This window comes from Phycomyces blakesleeanus (assembly GCF_001638985.1).
Source record: "Phycomyces blakesleeanus NRRL 1555(-) unplaced genomic scaffold PHYBLscaffold_25, whole genome shotgun sequence".
In the NCBI taxonomy this organism is placed as follows: Eukaryota; Fungi; Mucoromycota; class Mucoromycetes; order Mucorales; family Phycomycetaceae; genus Phycomyces; species Phycomyces blakesleeanus.
In genome coordinates this window covers 328,268-345,210 of record NW_017265158.1, presented here as the reverse complement: position 1 = coordinate 345,210, position 16,943 = coordinate 328,268, and the positions used below count along the sequence as shown (strand labels likewise).

Below are 16,943 nucleotides of genomic sequence, written 5' to 3'. Positions count from 1 at the left end.
GACCTTTTATCCTCTTTTCGATTTTACATATACTCTCCGATCCCCAGTGGGTTTGACCTTTTGACTTTGCTATAGTAAAAGGAAGACCATCCCAGATCAGGAACGACATTTTGATGAATCTGTAAAATCTGAAGATAGTTAACCACAGTACTTTTTTATGTGCAGTAATATCTTCCTGAGCATTAACCGCAGTATAATGACTATTTCTTTAATTAAATATAAATAATAACTACTGTGGATAATGCGCAGTATTAGTTTAGAAAACTATATAAGACAATTCAATTCATATCAATAAAAAGTATCTTTTATCCTCTCTTTGATTTTACGTATACTCCTTGATCCCCAGTGGGTTTGACCTTTTGACTTTGTTATAGTAAAAGGAAGCCCAACCCAGATCGGGAACAACAATTCCCGATCTGGGTTGGTCTGTCAGAGTTGACATTGTAGATAGAAATCCTTAAGTCAGGTTGTCAAGTCTCGATCTGGTATTTTTTTTCTGGCACTTGTAACTAAGTTGCAGAATCAATACCACTGGGGATCGTCAAGTTTATGAATAGTTTTTAGATAAGAATAAAGATGCTTTTTATTAAATATATTTCTTGACTATTTATACAAAATGATAATTGATTTCTGGCTAAAAGAATAGCTACGATAATATGTCTTAGATGCCTGTTGTCCAGTAATATCTTCTACAAGTATATTCACCATCTTAAACATCTAAAACATATATGAAAAACCAATCGGCAAAGTCAAGATCTTTTATCCTAAAAAGTCAACTCTTACTGGTTGCTTATAACTACCGCTTTTGTTCACCGATGTCAACTCTGACAAGGTATCCAATCGGTTATTCCTTTTAACATATGCCTCAATGTTATACTAATTGGTTCCCCTTTTTGTTAACCAAGACATATTATATCGCCTTCCATAAATGTAAAACCAATATGTCTTGAGTAAAATAATTAGATTAGATAGTTTCACTTTTAAGAAATCTGTATAAATACTCTAAGATTTATATCAATAAAAAGCATTCAATTCTCTATATTCCTATCTGTTTCTATTTATTCACAACGTCCTAGTTGGTGGTGATCTATTATCAAAACTTATACAAGTTAAAATAATAGAAAGATACACCCAGTCGAGACTTGACAGGTCTTCCTTTTACTATAACAAAGTCAAAAGGTCAAACCCACTGGGGATCAAAGAGTATACGTAAAATCAAAGAGAGGATAAAAGATACTTTTTATTGATATGAATTGAATTGTCTTATATAGTTTTCTAGACTAATATTGCACATTATCTGCAGTAGCTATTATATTATATTTAAATAAAAGGAGAGTCATTATATTGCGGTTAATGCTCAGGAAGATGTTACTGCGCATAAAGAGATACTGCAGTTAATCATCTTCAGATTTTACAGATTCATTAAAATAATGTCCAACACTTTTCTGGCACTTGTAACTAAGTCGCAAAATCAATACCACTGGGGATCATTAAGTTTTTAAGAATAGTTTTTAGATAAGATTGAAAATGCTTTTTATTAAATATATTTCTTGGCTATTTATACAAAATAATAATTGATTTCTGGCTAAAAGAATAGCTAAGATAATATGTCTTAGATGCTTGTTGCCCAGTAATATCTTCTATAAGTATATTCACTATTTAAAATGTATATAAAAGACCAATTAGCAATATTAATATTTTTTATCCTAAAAAGTCAACTCTTATTGGTTGCTTATTGTGGTATTTCAGATATGAAACAATAGAAAATAATAAATTTGATTATTAAAGTGTATTTACTGCTTAACTAGTATTGGTGTTGCAATTATGACATCAAGTCATAAATTGTACTTCTTTAGCTCTTAACTATTCTTTTCTCTTTTATACTAGAGCTTTAGGACTTCTTACTAAATTAGCTTCATATCGCTCTGTCACAGTTTATCCAGCAGTATGATATAATTATCTTAACAATCTTTAAGATATTATTTACAGTACTAACTGTAATAATTATTGGCCTGATTACTTAATCGTTTATATATATTTTATACTGACAAGATGATAGCTACTATACTATCCCAATATGAATATGTTCTTATATGTGATAAATCCAACATCCAAGTATCTGGATCACCACAGTTGATCTAAGATCAATCTCAATTTCTGCAATACTTTGAAAAGAAATGGACCAAAAACAAAGAACTGTTAAGGAGATGGGGGCACTCTTACATTAGCCGGCAACACCAAAGATATGTAACAAACAATTATATTGAATCATATCACAATCAACTTAAGATCATTTACTTTGGTTGCACACACATAAGAAGATTGGATTGTCTCATCTTCATCTTGACAAATGATGTTGAGTTCTTTTATAGACAGAAAGTTGAGCACATCTATTTCAATAATAGTAAAATGGGACTCACTGAAAATGAGTTGTCAACAAATTCTTTTGTTGCATCAAAAATCCAAGATGACATGCTTCCTTTCATAATACTCAATTGTAAATCTTAGGGGATAGGAGAGTTTTGGATGATGGGGACAGGGGGTTGTATAAGCTTATATTGAGTAGTCTGGCAGATAATCAGAGACATGACTACTTTTAACTTGTTCGGCAAACATCCATCGTTTCTGTGTGTAGCACTCTGTTCCCTAAAAACAGTCACTCCCTGTCCCCATCCAGTAAAATCACTTGTCTTTATTCACTAAAAAAAATCATGCAAAAGTAGAAGAACATTTGTCCGTAACCTTTTATTTTTATTTTTATTTATTTTTAAAAAATTCATAACTCGTTCAAAAAAAATAGATAGAAATATGAGTGTTGTATCCAACATAATTGTGGATTCAAATAGAGTGCACAGACAATAAGATAAAGACATATTAAATAAGTGACCAGTATCAATTATACATTATTTTTCACACTATCATTAAATAAAGAATATAATGATAACAAGGCCACACACCTTAGTCAACATCACTAATCACTCAAACAAGAGCGTGGTTAATAACTTAACAATATATTATCTATGATATAAGAAAGCAGACATCACATGATATACTCATATCATTATCCTAAATACACACGCAATGTCTATATAAACTCACATAGCAAATAGTAATAGAAGGGGATCTCTCTTTTGATCAATAAACAAAGTCTCACCGTACTTCTCGTCTGCACTTTATTTTTTTCTTTCTTTTTCTAAAAATATCACAATGAGAGTAGAATGATTGATTTTGTTGATTTGTTCTGCATAAAGTGAGTATTTGTTTGTTTTGTAATACTTTTTGAATCACGTTTAAAGAGTGAATTACAAAAGTTCTGTACATTTTATTTAAGAAAGATTGAACAAAAAACAACAATTTGAAAATATTAGTAAAAATCACTTGCAAATGCTTTGTATCAATAGAAAACAATACAAAAACGTTTCAGTAAAGGTTTTAAACCATATTATTATATAGAAAAGATATTTATTAGCAAAAACAATCTATCTCTAATAGTTAAAAATGTGAAAAAAAGTGTATATTTTGCTTGTTTATTCAACCAGAACATAATAAATTAACTTCAAATTTTGGGTTTAGAAATGTAAATATGTTTTTCAGCAATACAGCAAAATATCTAAGCTTTAGCATTTGAATTAAGAGAGAAATCTATCAAAAGCTATGTGTCATTTTTGTTTTACATCTTTTACAGCAAAATTCACGTCCGTATTTAGATGAAGATTTTAATCAGACTGCTTATAAATGTACAGACCTTGTACTCCAAAAAATAAAGACCAATTATATAGTCTTTCAATTAGTTGGGTGCCAATAATATTCGTATCTGGGTTTTACATATAGCATTAAAATTAAAGACAGACTAGATACAATTGTATTTATTAAATAATTAAATAAAAAATAAGAGTACAATATATTAAAAAATAGAAAGATAGATAAGTTATATATGTATGAGATCAATAATATCAGAAGAATTTATGGGAGAATTTATAGGAGAGTTAGAGCATCTCCAGCAGATTCTACCTAAAAAATCAATATATCTTAAAATGGATTTCTGATGCTAGTTTAAATAAGAATATGTAGCAAAGAAAATATCAGAGCAACTCCAGCAGTTTCTACACACATATTCTATATAATACTTGCTGTCTCAACTTTTATCACTTCTTCACTATTTATTTAGACCTTCTTCTCTTATAAAATCACAAAAAAGGAACTTGGACCACTTCTTGCATTGTTATAAGACTTCTAATACAAAGTTTTAAATGATAATTGTGAGCTAAAGCCAAAACAAAATACTAATATACTTTGTAGCTGCTTTTTTGATATTGTGTCTCCATTTAGTCAAAGCAGAAATGTTATATTCTCCAACGTGCTCAGAGATAAAGCAATAGTAATAATTAGCTATCTTTGACTAGAGTGTATTACTCTTCTGCTCAACTTTATGAGCTCCATCAGTAAAAATAAAGATATATAAGTGGCAAAGCTGAATATCTTTCTATATAGTAAAGTTTTTCTCTTCCAGAAAGAGAGCCTTCTACATGTAAATAAGTGTCATTTATAAGAGAAGCTATCTTAGTAAAAGTTTTTTTATTGGATACATCTTTAATCACATCAAAGATAATTAGATCGATTCCATCAGAATCACTATTTTGACAGTTCTTGATGTTATTAGTCATTTTTAATAGTTTATACAAGGAACTGAAAGAAAGTTCAAAGTCTTAGTCTAAGAAAGAAAATTAACAATATGATGTTGTTGCAATGCATTTTGAAATTAGAAAAGAATAAAATCATAGCAACAAAACTAAAGACAATTAGTGTAGAGCTAAAGACATTAGTAGAGAACTAAAAGACTTAGTGAACCTTAAAAAATGATAAAACAATGATGTAAAAAATAGAATAGAGACAATAGCAAAGGCAAATAACATGAAATAAAGACCATCTTACATCTTGATTCTCAAATTCTATATAATTGTTTCTATTTTAAAAACCCTTATAATCACACCCTCATTGAACACCTGGTTAGTCCTAATTGAATCTCCACTAGTGTAACGAAAAAGGCTAACCAGCACGTTCACAATGGATGGATTCTACACAAAATTTGAGGAATTCTATAGATGTGTAGAATTTGACTTGAAAAATTAAAATCGCAAGTCCGTTTTTGGCTGTGTAGAATCTTATGTAGAAACTGCTGGAGGCGGTTTTTTCGAAACTCTATACATTTACTTCCTAATTTGGTTGTGTAGAATTCGTGTGTAGAAAGTGCTGGAGATGCTCTAAGCAGAATCGTTGACAATATAGAGCGCATTTACATTCATAAAAATAATCAAATATTGAAACTTTAGACTTTTATGTACTTTTCGAGAAAAGGAACAAACTAAATATACTTGTTTGCATTGAAGTTTATTTTATATGATTCTAGCACACTATTATATATAGAGTACATAGTAAAGTATAAGAGGAATATAAAAGTCATCCTCAACGCTATAATGTGTATTTATGAATTGTAAAGTTTACAAACTGCCAATCCTTTCACATTAGGGTCGGGATGGCTTGCGCAGCATATACATATATATTGATGCTGTCCAAACAAACGCATTGTTGGTCAAAATAAAATATAGCCATAAGTAAATAGAAATACAATAAAATATTTAGTTTTTTTTGTTTTATTTTAATTTTGTGATGTAAAGAACATTATAAAGTATTCTGTAGCTCGTGAAAGTGGTTTTTGCTTTTACATTTGATACTATATATATATATAGTATATGCCAAAATAGGTACGGGTTAGATATATTACTGTCAAACAGGGTATAATAAGTTCACTTGATAAAGAGTAGAGAGATAAAGTCTCGTAGATTAACCCCTCAAAGGTAAATATCATTATATACTAATTATTTAAAATGATATAAATGTATACTTTATGTATTAAGCTGCCTAAGATAGATAGATTTAATGCAAAGAGATCAAGAATTATTCATACTATCGACATTTTCAAGCCGTCTTGCAATCAAGATCGAGTTGACTATTTCATTTTGAGGATGCGACACAACCAATGTCTGAAGGCCACAAGAGTTTACATGGAATGGCTCAATTGGAACATAAAGGAGCTTACGCAAGGAATGGGCACTTCGCGTTAATATCAAGGCACCAGGTTTCATTTGTTTTGAGATAAACTTTAGGAACTCCATTTTGTCTTCGTGGGATTCTCCAACCAATGCAGCCAGTATAATCACGTCTGCCTTCTCATAGCCGTCGTAGTCCTTTGCCTCAATTGTGTAATGTTTCAGACGATCTTGCATCCCAAGTTTATTCGTGAGTTCCGTAGCGGCCGTAGTCGCAGAATGACTCATGTCAATATTATCAATGCGTCGGATATTATGAGATTTGCGAGCCATAAGAATAGACGAAAGTGGAAGAGGTCCACTACCAACAAATACAATATGAGCCATAATTCCGCCCACGCCATGAAGAGCACCGAGTTCCAGACAAGTCAAGGCATCATAGTTATCATAATAAATGAAACGAGACAAGATCATTTCAGGAGTCACTGTCTCATTTGCCTGGTACAGCCCAAGCTCTTTAGACCATTGCATCTCCAAGTGATACTCGGCCGTGGAGCATAGTATTCTCAAAGGATTTAAGAGACGTTCGATTATTGGGCATAAAAGGATTAAATTTACGATCGAGGGATTGTATGTAAATGTAGCTATATGAACAAGCCGCGTAAAGAGATCATTTACAGGTGCCACAGGATGGAGAGATGTCATCTTCGAGAGCTTGTAGTATATTTCCTCAATCTCTTGAACTAATGATTGAGCCGAGTCAGTATCTATAATAGCCGTCTCAGTGTTACTAGACATCGCTTTGGTAGGCTGGGACCAGTAATAGGTATCTTCATCGTCCAAAAGATATTTCACCATAGTTTTTTTTAGAGTTGGGACTAGCAAATATTGTAGGATTGAAAGACATCAGTAGGAAATGCGTTGTATTTTACTATTTTATAGTTTTCTTCATCTTATAGTCCAAGTTACACAATATCAAAATGTTGATCTGTTATCATCCTGTGACATTTACCCAACAGTGAGATGCTTGTTAGCTTAAGATCTAGAAGACTTTTAATTAACATTAATATTAATTTAGATAAATATATTGTATTAGAAAAAAAGTCTTAATCTCTTAAACTATAGCATTTTTCTTTATCATAAATTCAGCGTAAATTGAACTTAATATGAAAATAAATAAAAAGAGAAAAATATAGAAATACACGCGGAGCCAAGCTAAGCTCCAATGATATATATATATAAGGGGAGAAAGACCTTATCACAAAGGGTATCACAGCTTATGAGAAGGAGTATAAATTGACATTTGTCATGCTATCTCCGGTTGACCTCTTTCTCTGTGATGGTTGGTATCATGATTAATAATTTTACGGTCCCGTTCTCTGCGTTCTCGAAAGCTGCGCGTACTCTGTTTTTTACGTATCCCATGGAGTGACATAGCATACTCTTCACTTAAGCTTGCCGAGTTTGGATTCAATGGACTTCCTGGGACAGGTTGAGCCTGATGATGTTTAACATGTAGTGTCCCGAGACTACGACGTTTCCAAGATAAACTGCTTCCTTCAAGTACATTCCCATTTAAATTGCTAGTAGACGCAGCCCGATTAAGACCACGCCAGCTACTCGAAATAGCTTCTTGATGGGACATTACTGTGTGACACTGAGAGGCTACAGAAGTCTCTTCTTGTTCCCATGGTTCAACAGTAGTCGTAATTCGTTTTATTGGAAGTATGTCTCCTTGATCAGCTCCTTCAAACGCAGGCTTTACCCAGTCAGGAGGATCGCCCACTGTCATGTTTATAGGATCTTTGAAACCTTCATATTTTTCAAAAATTGTGAAATCAAATCCTTTGAAGTTTTCTTCAATAAATATCAAGTCTCTTTCTCGTTTGGTCAGATCTCCTGTTTGCGTTGGACTTTTCTGGGGTTTTACTCTATTCTGGCGTCTGTTTTGAACGGATATGGTATTTGGTTCGAGCAATAGTTCCTCGAGGTCATATGTGATATCAAAGTTGTTTTGATCAGAAGCTGGTTGATAGGATGGAATAATAGTTTTCGATTCTAGACGCCGCCAATCCACCGAACGAAAAAAAGGATGGCGGACGAGAGCTGCCCAGCCTGTGTCTCCTTGTCCAAGTCTTTTTAAAGGGTCGATCTCCAGGAACTAAAATAAAATAATTAAATAAAAATATTGGTAGAAAAAATTGAACTCAATCACTCCTGTCATTTTAAGTACCCCTTGAATAGCTGCTAGACATTCTCCAGATACTCTGCGATCATTGGTTGGGTAATGGATGTATCCCCGTCGAATTGCCGCCCTGAGTTCATCGCTTGTTTCGTATTCAAATGGTCTCTAAGTTTTGGCGTGAGTTGGGTTGTTTTGTGATAGACTTGTGCGCTTACCCTTCCATAAACACACTCGTAGAGAGTTACTCCAAGACTCCACCAATCCACGGCCTCATTATAACCATTTCCTTTGTATATCTCAGGTGCTGTCATTCTTCGTATATTAGTAGGTTGGATATGTACGCCGTTGTATATTTTTACCCATGTAATAAGCCGTTCCAGAGTTAGAAGTTAATTGCTTGTGAACGTGCATATGAGTTGCAATATTAAAATCAGCTAAATGAACATGGCCCTTATCATCCATAAGAATATTCTGAGGTTTCACATCTCTAAACACAGACATAAGTGAACTGAGAAATTTTGGCCAAGAGTATAAAGTGGTATGTTCTAATTTACCTGTGAACTACTCGATTGAAATGAAGATATTTTATAGCAGAAGCAAGTTCAGCAAACCATAGTCTTAGGACATCTTCAGTAAACGTCTGACGGGATATGTGATAATGTAGATCACCACCTAGCCTAAAACAAAAATATGAAAAGAAAGAAAGCAAAAATAAAATAAAGTCAAAATTTTATGCATAGCAGTAATATCTCTAAAAGGATAGGAGAACTCTCACATCAGATCTGTCACCATATACATAAAATCATCGTCTTGAAAAGCAAACCGTAATCTACACAGGAATGGATGATCGAGCTGCTCTAAAATCGTTCTTTCTCGTACAATGTTCAAAACGGCATCCATTTGTATACACTCTTCCTTATTAATGTACTTTAATGCGTAAAGTTTGCGCATCTCACGATGTTCTACGATGCGCACCTATTCAAATAAATGAATTTTGATTAGGAGAGACATGTTCTGTTGGTGTATTTATCGACACACCTTGCCAAATGCACCACGGCCCACAATCCTCATAAGTTTGAATTGGGATAGATGAACTATTGATTGCATAAGACCAAGGTGCATAGTTGACCATGGATGATCGACTTACCCTGCTCTTTACAGTCATCCGCATGGTTGGATGCGCTCCCAAGAGCAGACGCAATCAACCCTGATAAGAACCGAATATTGAATGTCAAAGCAGGGGAAGATTAAAATACTGTAAGCTTGCCCAGTAAGGAAGTGAGCGAAAAAAAGAAAGAGACAAGGTTGAATCCACAACTCCTCCGCTTGCTGAGATCGTTTTCTTAATCTGCCGGAGAAAGGGCAGCCCTCGCTCAGCCGCACCCTGGCTATTTTGTCTCATTCTCTTTTATAATGGCACCATTCATCGCACTTTTTCGTCAGCCCACCGCTCGACTCGCTCAAAATATCAATGGAATCCGCACAACTGCACTGATCACTCAAAGGCTCTTGTCTGTGAAAACAGATCCCACGGCTGACCAGAAAGCAGAACAACCAAAATTCTTTCGTCAACCACCCAGTGTTGTAGGTGCCCTTGATGCACCCACAGTTGACAGAAACGGGTGGCTGGACAGAAAGAAGCAGAAGCTTCGAGATATTACCAATTACGACAAAGCCTTTGCTGCTCATGCTGCTGAGCGTCGTCATTTGTAAGTACAGTCTTACTTTTGAAAGTTTGTTGACATGTTTACCTAATCTACCCTAATTGAACAGGGTCGAAGAAGCCACAAAATCATACTTTGCCGATGTTCATGGTAAGCTACATAAATTTTGGGCTTCCAGAGAAAGAGCTAAACACAATTAATAGAAATGAGAAAGCACGGTGGCAAGATGTACCATGCTTCCCCAAAGCTTATCAAGGCAGAGGTAAAAATCAACCAAGCTTACATATATATATATAATATGAAAATATAAACAAAATATGTCATTAGAAAGCAGGTTACATGCCGGATTTTGAGGGCACAAACCTAGAAAGAAAACCTATCCACACCACCGATATTCTAAAGGACAAGATCTCTCTTATGTCTTTTGTATATGCAAAATATGGCGAGGTATTAAATAAGAAATATATTATATTTTTAATGACTCATCGATTAATTGATATTGTATATACACAGCCTCATGCCAACTCGTTTATAGAACCTTTCTTGAAGAGATTTGGAGATAAAAAGGACATCCAGCTTGTAGAGGTGACTCAAAAACCACAGTTTTTTTTGGGGGGTTAAAATTAATCTAGAATAATACTCCTAGGTAAATGTCCAAGAAAACTTTCTCAAGCAATTGCTCCTGAAAGCATTTGTGCCTACAATCCGTAAGAATCTAGCTGAAGAGCGCAAGGTATAAACAGACACAACCAAGAAAGGAATTTGGGACAAGAATATCACTAATCTGCTTTTTTTTCAAAAATAAATTAACAAAATAAATAGGCAAACTATGTATTATTAATGAAGGATATTACCAGAGTGCGTAAAATGCTTGATATGACAAATCAATACATTGGTTACGTTTTCTTGGTTGATGAAAACTGCAAAATTAGATGGGTTGCTCATGGTAATGCCACTTCTGAAGAGATTGGAAATATGTTAGGCATGACAGAGTACTTAAACGAAAAGCGTACTAAAGGAGTAAAGGCAGAGGACAAGCAGAAATAATCATAGACAAAAAACAAAAAAACAAAAACAATAAAAGATATTAATTTTACCAATTAAATAAATAAAAGATATATGTATAATTATTTATTTATTTTCTTTTTTTTTTTAAAAAAACAATTCAAGGAGGAGATTCTTCCTTTTGGAACTTGTTCACCAAGTATGATGATTATTTCTTGCTAAGTTGGTCAATTTTTTGGACCATCTCAATTATTTGGCTGCGATACATTTCCTTTACATCTGCAATGTCAGCCTTGAGCTCTTGCACCTGCTCCGTACGTTCACCAAGCATTTCCAATGACGCTTGGTATCTGCAAAGCAAAAGGTTAGATGCCATGATTAATAAGACTCCCGAACTTTTTTTTCTTACCTCTCATGTAGTTTCTGAAGTTGAGTTTCAGTATCCTGCATTCTTTTACATTCTTTCCGACTGTCAAATCATTAGCCAACAATGTGTATTACAGCGTGTTTTACTTACAGTTTGTCCATCTCTAGAGTCATACCAAGCATCTCTTCAGAAAGTTCATCTAGCTCATATTATTTAGCATATCTATAGTCTGCCTTAGGTGAGATACTTACCACGGGATTGTAAAGAGCTTTGAAGTTGGGTTTGATAAAAGCTGATTTGATTTTCCAACTGTCGAATATTGGCTTGAAGACGCTCAACTATAATCGTGGAGGTCCCTATTGGATGGGTATTCCCACCAGTGTAGCCGCTATCGAAGCTTGATCTCGTACTGATAACCGCACTGTTATTCATCTATGTTTACAGGGTTATTGTCATTTTTCTTGCGCATGGCCCCAGTTACCTCTTGCAACTTTTGAAACTGATGTGCCTGCGTAGAATTGTCTTCTTCAGGTATGCTGTTGCTACTAGGCGAATAGCTTTCTGGCGATTTTAAGCGGCTGGAACGTTCCATCTTTATCTTTTCTTCCCATTGTCTTCTTTCGTCCTGTATTCTATCCTTTAACAGTTTCTGATATTGAACCTTTATTTTTTCAGCTGCATTCTTCGCCTGGGTTTCAGAATCCTGCTCTTTCTGCTCTAGTTGATGTATACGTTGTTCGTATTCAGCCTTAGAAGCTTGCTCCACTTCCAATCTCGAAAAAAGTGCTGTCTTTGAAGCGCGTTCCTTTAAAAGCTCTGACTCTAACTTTTGCAATTGTTCATTCTATAGAAGAAAAACATTAGTGAGCATCAGCCAACAGAAATTGACATATGTGTCCCTGTTTATTTAACTTACTGCTACTTGTAAAAGCTCGTTAGATCTTTCCATCTTCTCAAGACTGTGTTTGTGCTCTTTTTCAGCTGCCTGGAGTCTCTGCAACATACTGAACATGGTGCAAGTTAGTAAACAATCAATGAGTATAACAATTGATTACTTTTTCTCTGTTTGGTCACGACTCTTTATCGCCAATGCATGTTGGGCTTGAAGATCTTCAATTTGATGTAGTAAAGATGCTGTTGCTTCTTCTTCGCCATCTCCCATATCTTCCATTCTAGCTTCGGATGCTTGTAATCGTTGTCGTAATTCCTATTGCGCCCACAACTTATTAAAAAAAAGGTTTTGTTACTTTCTTCTAATGAAAACTTACATAAATTTCACAACGCAGATTATCTTCGCATGTCCCAGCATGCTCTTCTTGTGTTTGCAATGCAATATGAAGGTCTCGGATCTGATCAGGGGTATAAGAGATATTTCCCTTTAAACCGTTATTTTAAGGCTACAGAGACTTTCCTCTTTACGCAACTTTGTTTCCATGGCTTCGGCATCTTCTTTAGCTTTACTCAGTTCTTTGTAAAGACGATCATTTGCTTTAACCTAGCCACTTTTTTTAGTAATCGTGTGATGTAGTGAACATAATTATGTATTACTTCTTTTTCAAGCGCAGCTGCATGCACCTCTTCAGACTCTGTCTTGAGCTTTTCCCGTTCTTCTTCTAGACTTGCCAGATTAGCGTCTAGGATAGCCTTGAAAAGCCACAGATTTAGCATAGATTATTGTCAGATACTACCCTTACCTGTGTTTTTGCATGTTGTTCTTTGGAAACAATCGCCTCAGACTCCAGCCTGTTTATATGCTTTGTTTGCCTTTCTGTCATGTCCGAAAGCATTTTTACGGATTCTTTCAATGTTCTGATGTGAATAAAAGTGTGCCAAATTCATACTCACAAAGACATACCTTGTAATCGCTTTTCTGTTTCTGCGGCTTTGGTAATTTTGGTATTAGCATCCATAAGATCCAAGACTACTTTATCTTGTCTCTTCTGCATTTCAGCCACCAGTTTGTCATTTTCAGCCTTTTCACTTCTTAGCTTTTTTATCGTTGTCGAGTGTTTAAGTTCGTTTTTGGAAAGCTTTTCGCCTACATCAAGATATATTTATATTGGATCTTTTGTATTTTACTCTTTTTTTTTCATACCTTCATGCATCAACCCTTGTATTTGCTCTTCTTTTGACGATATTTGTTGTTTGAGTTCTTCGATAGTATTCTCCAATTTTTTCACACTCTTTTGCTGACCAGCAGGCTTGCCAGCTTGGGAAGTTTCTAACTGGCTTTTCAATCCCTTAATCTCTTCCTTCGCTTTCTGGTAATTTTGATTTGTCTTTTCTGTATCTAACTGAGATTGATGGATCTGATCATGCAGCTTTGCAATAGTTTCCATAGCTTGTAGCAACTGGAGTTCTCGCTGCTCAAGGATGCGATTGGGTTCATCCACAGTTTTTATCGGTGGTGATGATAATAATTGCGATTCGTTAACTTCTAATGCTGTTACAATAGGCGTATCTTTGATTTCTTCTGAACTTTCCGGGGCCTTTTTATCGTCTAGCTCCACAAGCTCACTATCTTTGTCGTCCATTTCATTCTCTTTTAGAGTTATCGGCTCTTTTGCTACAGAAACAGCTTCTGGACTATCTTCTTTGGATTGTTCGATTATTGGATCAATGGATATTTCTGTGGATATTTCATTTGTTTTCTCAGAAGAGTCTCCAGGAGGTTTATCAGACGATTGCTCTTTTGCTTCTACAAGTTTCGGCTGAACAGAGCTAGCTACCGATGATTCTGTCTGTAGGGTCTGTGGGGTTCGTGGTGTCCGTGGGGATTCAGGGGAATTTACTAAAGAAGATGTTTTTCTTCCTTTTTCTGATAAGACTGCCGCTAGTCGAGATGAAAGATCGCTACTTTGTCTTCCTGGCGAGGGCATAGTTCGTGAGGTATATGTAGGGGATTTCGGTTCTACGGTTGATTTTTTTGCTCGTTGAATGGTGGTAACTGCACCACTAATGGGATCTACAAATGTCTCTGTTTCCATTCCATCTGCACCTAAATGCTACCTTTCAGTCCTTGTCGACCTTTTCTTTTCTTTTTTTTAACAGCCACTGATCAGGTATCTTTTTTTTAACTAACTCACCATCCACTGGCCGACGCCCATCCTGTTGATGTGCTGCTTCATTTTGTTCAAGTAAGGAATCGAATGTAGTTTCAACATTAGAGATGGCTTGTTTCAAGAGACCACCCCAGCGAGTGCCTTCGCTTGATCCAAAGAATCCACTCATCAATTGCTAGTCTAGATAATCTTCTATTGAAGCAACAAGCTCACAATGTAATTGAATGCTTCCAGGAGCCTTTGAGGAGAGAGAAATGCGGGCATTTTCTCGCTTCCTCTCAGTCTGGGTTTAAGGCGCCAAAAAAAAAAGACAGGTCATAGCTATTGTGTGGTTCTTTTTCTTCTATATTTCGAGTGACTGAATGCAGAAATCGATTCAGGCATCGATTGTATCATTAACGACTCCATTGTTCACAAAGAGATTGTCTAACAGATGGATCTCTCCCCGACAATGGACTTTTGCAAGGTGGGAGTCTAATTTAACACCTCGTCGCATTCCATCGCTGCCTGCCAAAGTAGGCGAGCTCAAGCTGCGTTGTATGTCTTATTTTGGAAATATAAAGTTATGCAATGTCACCCTCATTCCTCATTTGTAGGTTCCGAGTTTGATGAAGAGGGCAATCTCAAAATTATTGCCGGAGAATTCAGAAAATCTGAATTCTGTCAGCAGCATTCCTTGTTGCCTCGAGATCTGCGCACGATTGATACCAATACGTTTTACCAGAAACCTTCAATCCTTGTGCGTTCCAAGGCTATACTGGTTAATATGGGTCACATAAAAGCACTACTAAAGAGCGACTCTGTGATTCTATTGGATACATATGGATCATCAGATAGTTACAACCAAAGCGTTTTTATTGATGATCTTCAAGAGCGGCTGAAATCACACAAAGAGGGCCTACCTTTTGAATTTAGGTAAACCAAAAAAAAAAAAGAACTTGATCGTACACTTTCTTTTGTTGTTGTTATTGCTGCTTTTGCTGCTATTGTTTTTTCTGTGGAGGGTAAGGCTCATAAATATTACAGAGCACTGGAAGCTATCCTGATTGCTGTCACTTCATCCCTTCAGTCAGAAATAGAAGTCCTGGAAGGGCCTGTCAACAAACTTCTCAGCGATTTGGAAGATTTGGCTGATATTGAAGAGTCTGTGAGTGGGTACCGTTTGCGAGATCTTTTACAATATTCCAAAAAACTGTCAAAATTTGAGCAAGATGCACTCTCGATTCGTGATGTTCTTGAAGAACTTTTGGATCACGGTAGGGTGGATAAAAAATATATATATATGGTTTATGTGTGTGTGTATGTGTTTGATTACTTACTATGATTCGTTGTTGTTGGTGTAGATGATGACTTGGCTGCTATGTACCTAACAGCAAAGAAGGAGAAACAGCCTAGAGCGTCTGTTGACCACGAAGAAGCTGAACTGCTATTAGAAGCTTATCTCAAACAGACTGAAGAAATTGCTTCCAAAGCATCCACACTTCGGTCTCACATGCGCTCGACCGAGGAAATTGTTCAGATTATTCTGGATGTCTCACGCAATTCTCTGATGTGGTACGATATTCGTCTAACCATTCTAACCCTATCGGCCACCGTCGTCAGTGGTTACGGGGCCCTATTTGGCATGAATTTGCGGAACTACTTTGAAGGCGACCCCTTTGCGTTCGGGCTTGTTTCAGGCCTTGCACTATTGTCAGGTTGTGGCGTGTTTGCTGTTTCTGTTCGTAAACTAAAGACACTTGCGAAGATGAAAGGATAGAAAATAATAATAATACATGTACTCTTAAGTGTTTAAACAATAGACAGCCCTCTTCTCCATTCCTTCTTTGTGTATGACATTTTCTTTCTTTCTTAATATAACCCTTTCCTTCTTCTTCTTCTTATTCTTCTTCTTCTTTTCTTTGATTGATTCAATAATAGTATTATTTATTTATTTATTGTTTGTTTGTTAATTAATTATTACAATGTTATATTACATTTCACGATATTATAAAGGTAGAGGTAAACAATAAAGGAAGAATAAAATAGAGAACAGTGGTGTGTTTTAAATGGTAGTATTCCGAACCACTAGTACTGGACAAGGACATTCGTGAATACACCGATCTGAAACAGAACCCAAAAATACACTCTTGACAGCACCAAGACCACGCGAACCCACGATAAGTAAATCAACCTTGTTCTGCTGGGTGTATCGAGGGATTAAAACCTTTGCCTCACCCCACAAGATGTGCTCTTCACAGGATATGTGGAGTGTACGCAGACGTGCTGACATGTCTTCCAAGCGTTCTCTGGCTGTCATACAACCGGGATGGCTTTCTACCTCCTTGACATCTTCGTTGAATTTTGTGGGAGTTGTGGACAGCATTGGCAGAGGTTTCTTGTCATCGCCGTGGTGGTTGTTTTCAGGAATAGTTTTTTCGCCATGAGGTACGGCAGAGAGAACGATGATATGATCTTTTTCGGGGACAATGATGTTCTTGATGGTCCAGTCCAGCAGTTTGTGGGCATCTTCACTACCATCATAAGCTAGTGCCACTCGGCGTTTTTCAGTAATAGATAAAGACATGTTGTTGTTTGCTTTGTTTTGTTTAATGTTATTTTAATAAATAATCT

At 35.6% G+C, this 16,943-nt stretch overlaps 6 protein-coding genes across 6 annotated transcripts; 2 read left to right on the top strand and 4 right to left on the bottom strand.

The window, feature by feature from the left end:
- Positions 1-5,984: 5,984 nt before the first annotated feature.
- On the bottom strand, positions 5,985-6,803 carry PHYBLDRAFT_100442 (hypothetical protein; the record flags this gene model as incomplete). The annotated part of the gene is made up of 1 exon (XM_018427588.1): positions 5,985-6,803. A coding segment is annotated over one exon (819 nt), but the record flags the coding sequence as incomplete, so codon positions are not given.
- Positions 6,804-7,878: 1,075 nt separating this feature from the next.
- PPK3 (serine/threonine protein kinase AGC family) lies at positions 7,879-9,339 on the bottom strand (the record flags this gene model as incomplete). Its single annotated transcript, XM_018440152.1, has 7 exons — positions 7,879-8,208; positions 8,281-8,397; positions 8,448-8,536; positions 8,592-8,719; positions 8,787-8,909; positions 9,008-9,207; positions 9,271-9,339. Coding segments are annotated over 7 exons (1,056 nt in total), but the record flags the coding sequence as incomplete, so codon positions are not given.
- A 306-nt stretch (positions 9,340-9,645) lies between these two features.
- On the top strand, positions 9,646-10,943 carry ATP10 (subunit ATP10 of the mitochondrial F1F0 ATP synthase; the record flags this gene model as incomplete). Its single annotated transcript, XM_018437008.1, has 7 exons — positions 9,646-9,941; positions 10,006-10,046; positions 10,100-10,158; positions 10,224-10,343; positions 10,410-10,481; positions 10,543-10,629; positions 10,719-10,943. The coding sequence occupies 7 exons, from the start codon at positions 9,646-9,648 to the stop codon at positions 10,941-10,943; spliced, it is 900 nt and encodes a 299-aa protein (XP_018286378.1).
- A 59-nt stretch (positions 10,944-11,002) lies between these two features.
- Positions 11,003-11,885, bottom strand: PHYBLDRAFT_160146 (hypothetical protein). Its single transcript, XM_018434122.1, has 5 exons — positions 11,750-11,885; positions 11,520-11,700; positions 11,419-11,467; positions 11,311-11,370; positions 11,003-11,251 (listed from the first exon to the last, which is right to left on the bottom strand). Exons 1-5 carry the CDS (start codon positions 11,858-11,860, stop codon positions 11,110-11,112), a joined length of 543 nt encoding a protein of 180 aa, XP_018286377.1. The 5' UTR covers positions 11,861-11,885; the 3' UTR covers positions 11,003-11,109.
- Positions 11,886-14,895: 3,010 nt separating this feature from the next.
- PHYBLDRAFT_136392 (hypothetical protein) lies at positions 14,896-16,212 on the top strand (the record flags this gene model as incomplete). The annotated part of the gene is made up of 3 exons (XM_018429783.1): positions 14,896-15,245; positions 15,357-15,586; positions 15,674-16,212. The coding sequence occupies 3 exons, from the start codon at positions 14,896-14,898 to the stop codon at positions 16,087-16,089; spliced, it is 996 nt and encodes a 331-aa protein (XP_018286376.1). The 3' UTR covers positions 16,090-16,212.
- Positions 16,213-16,389: 177 nt separating this feature from the next.
- PHYBLDRAFT_94086 (hypothetical protein) lies at positions 16,390-16,872 on the bottom strand (the record flags this gene model as incomplete). Its single annotated transcript, XM_018443848.1, has 1 exon — positions 16,390-16,872. A coding segment is annotated over one exon (483 nt), but the record flags the coding sequence as incomplete, so codon positions are not given.
- Positions 16,873-16,943: the final 71 nt, after the last annotated feature.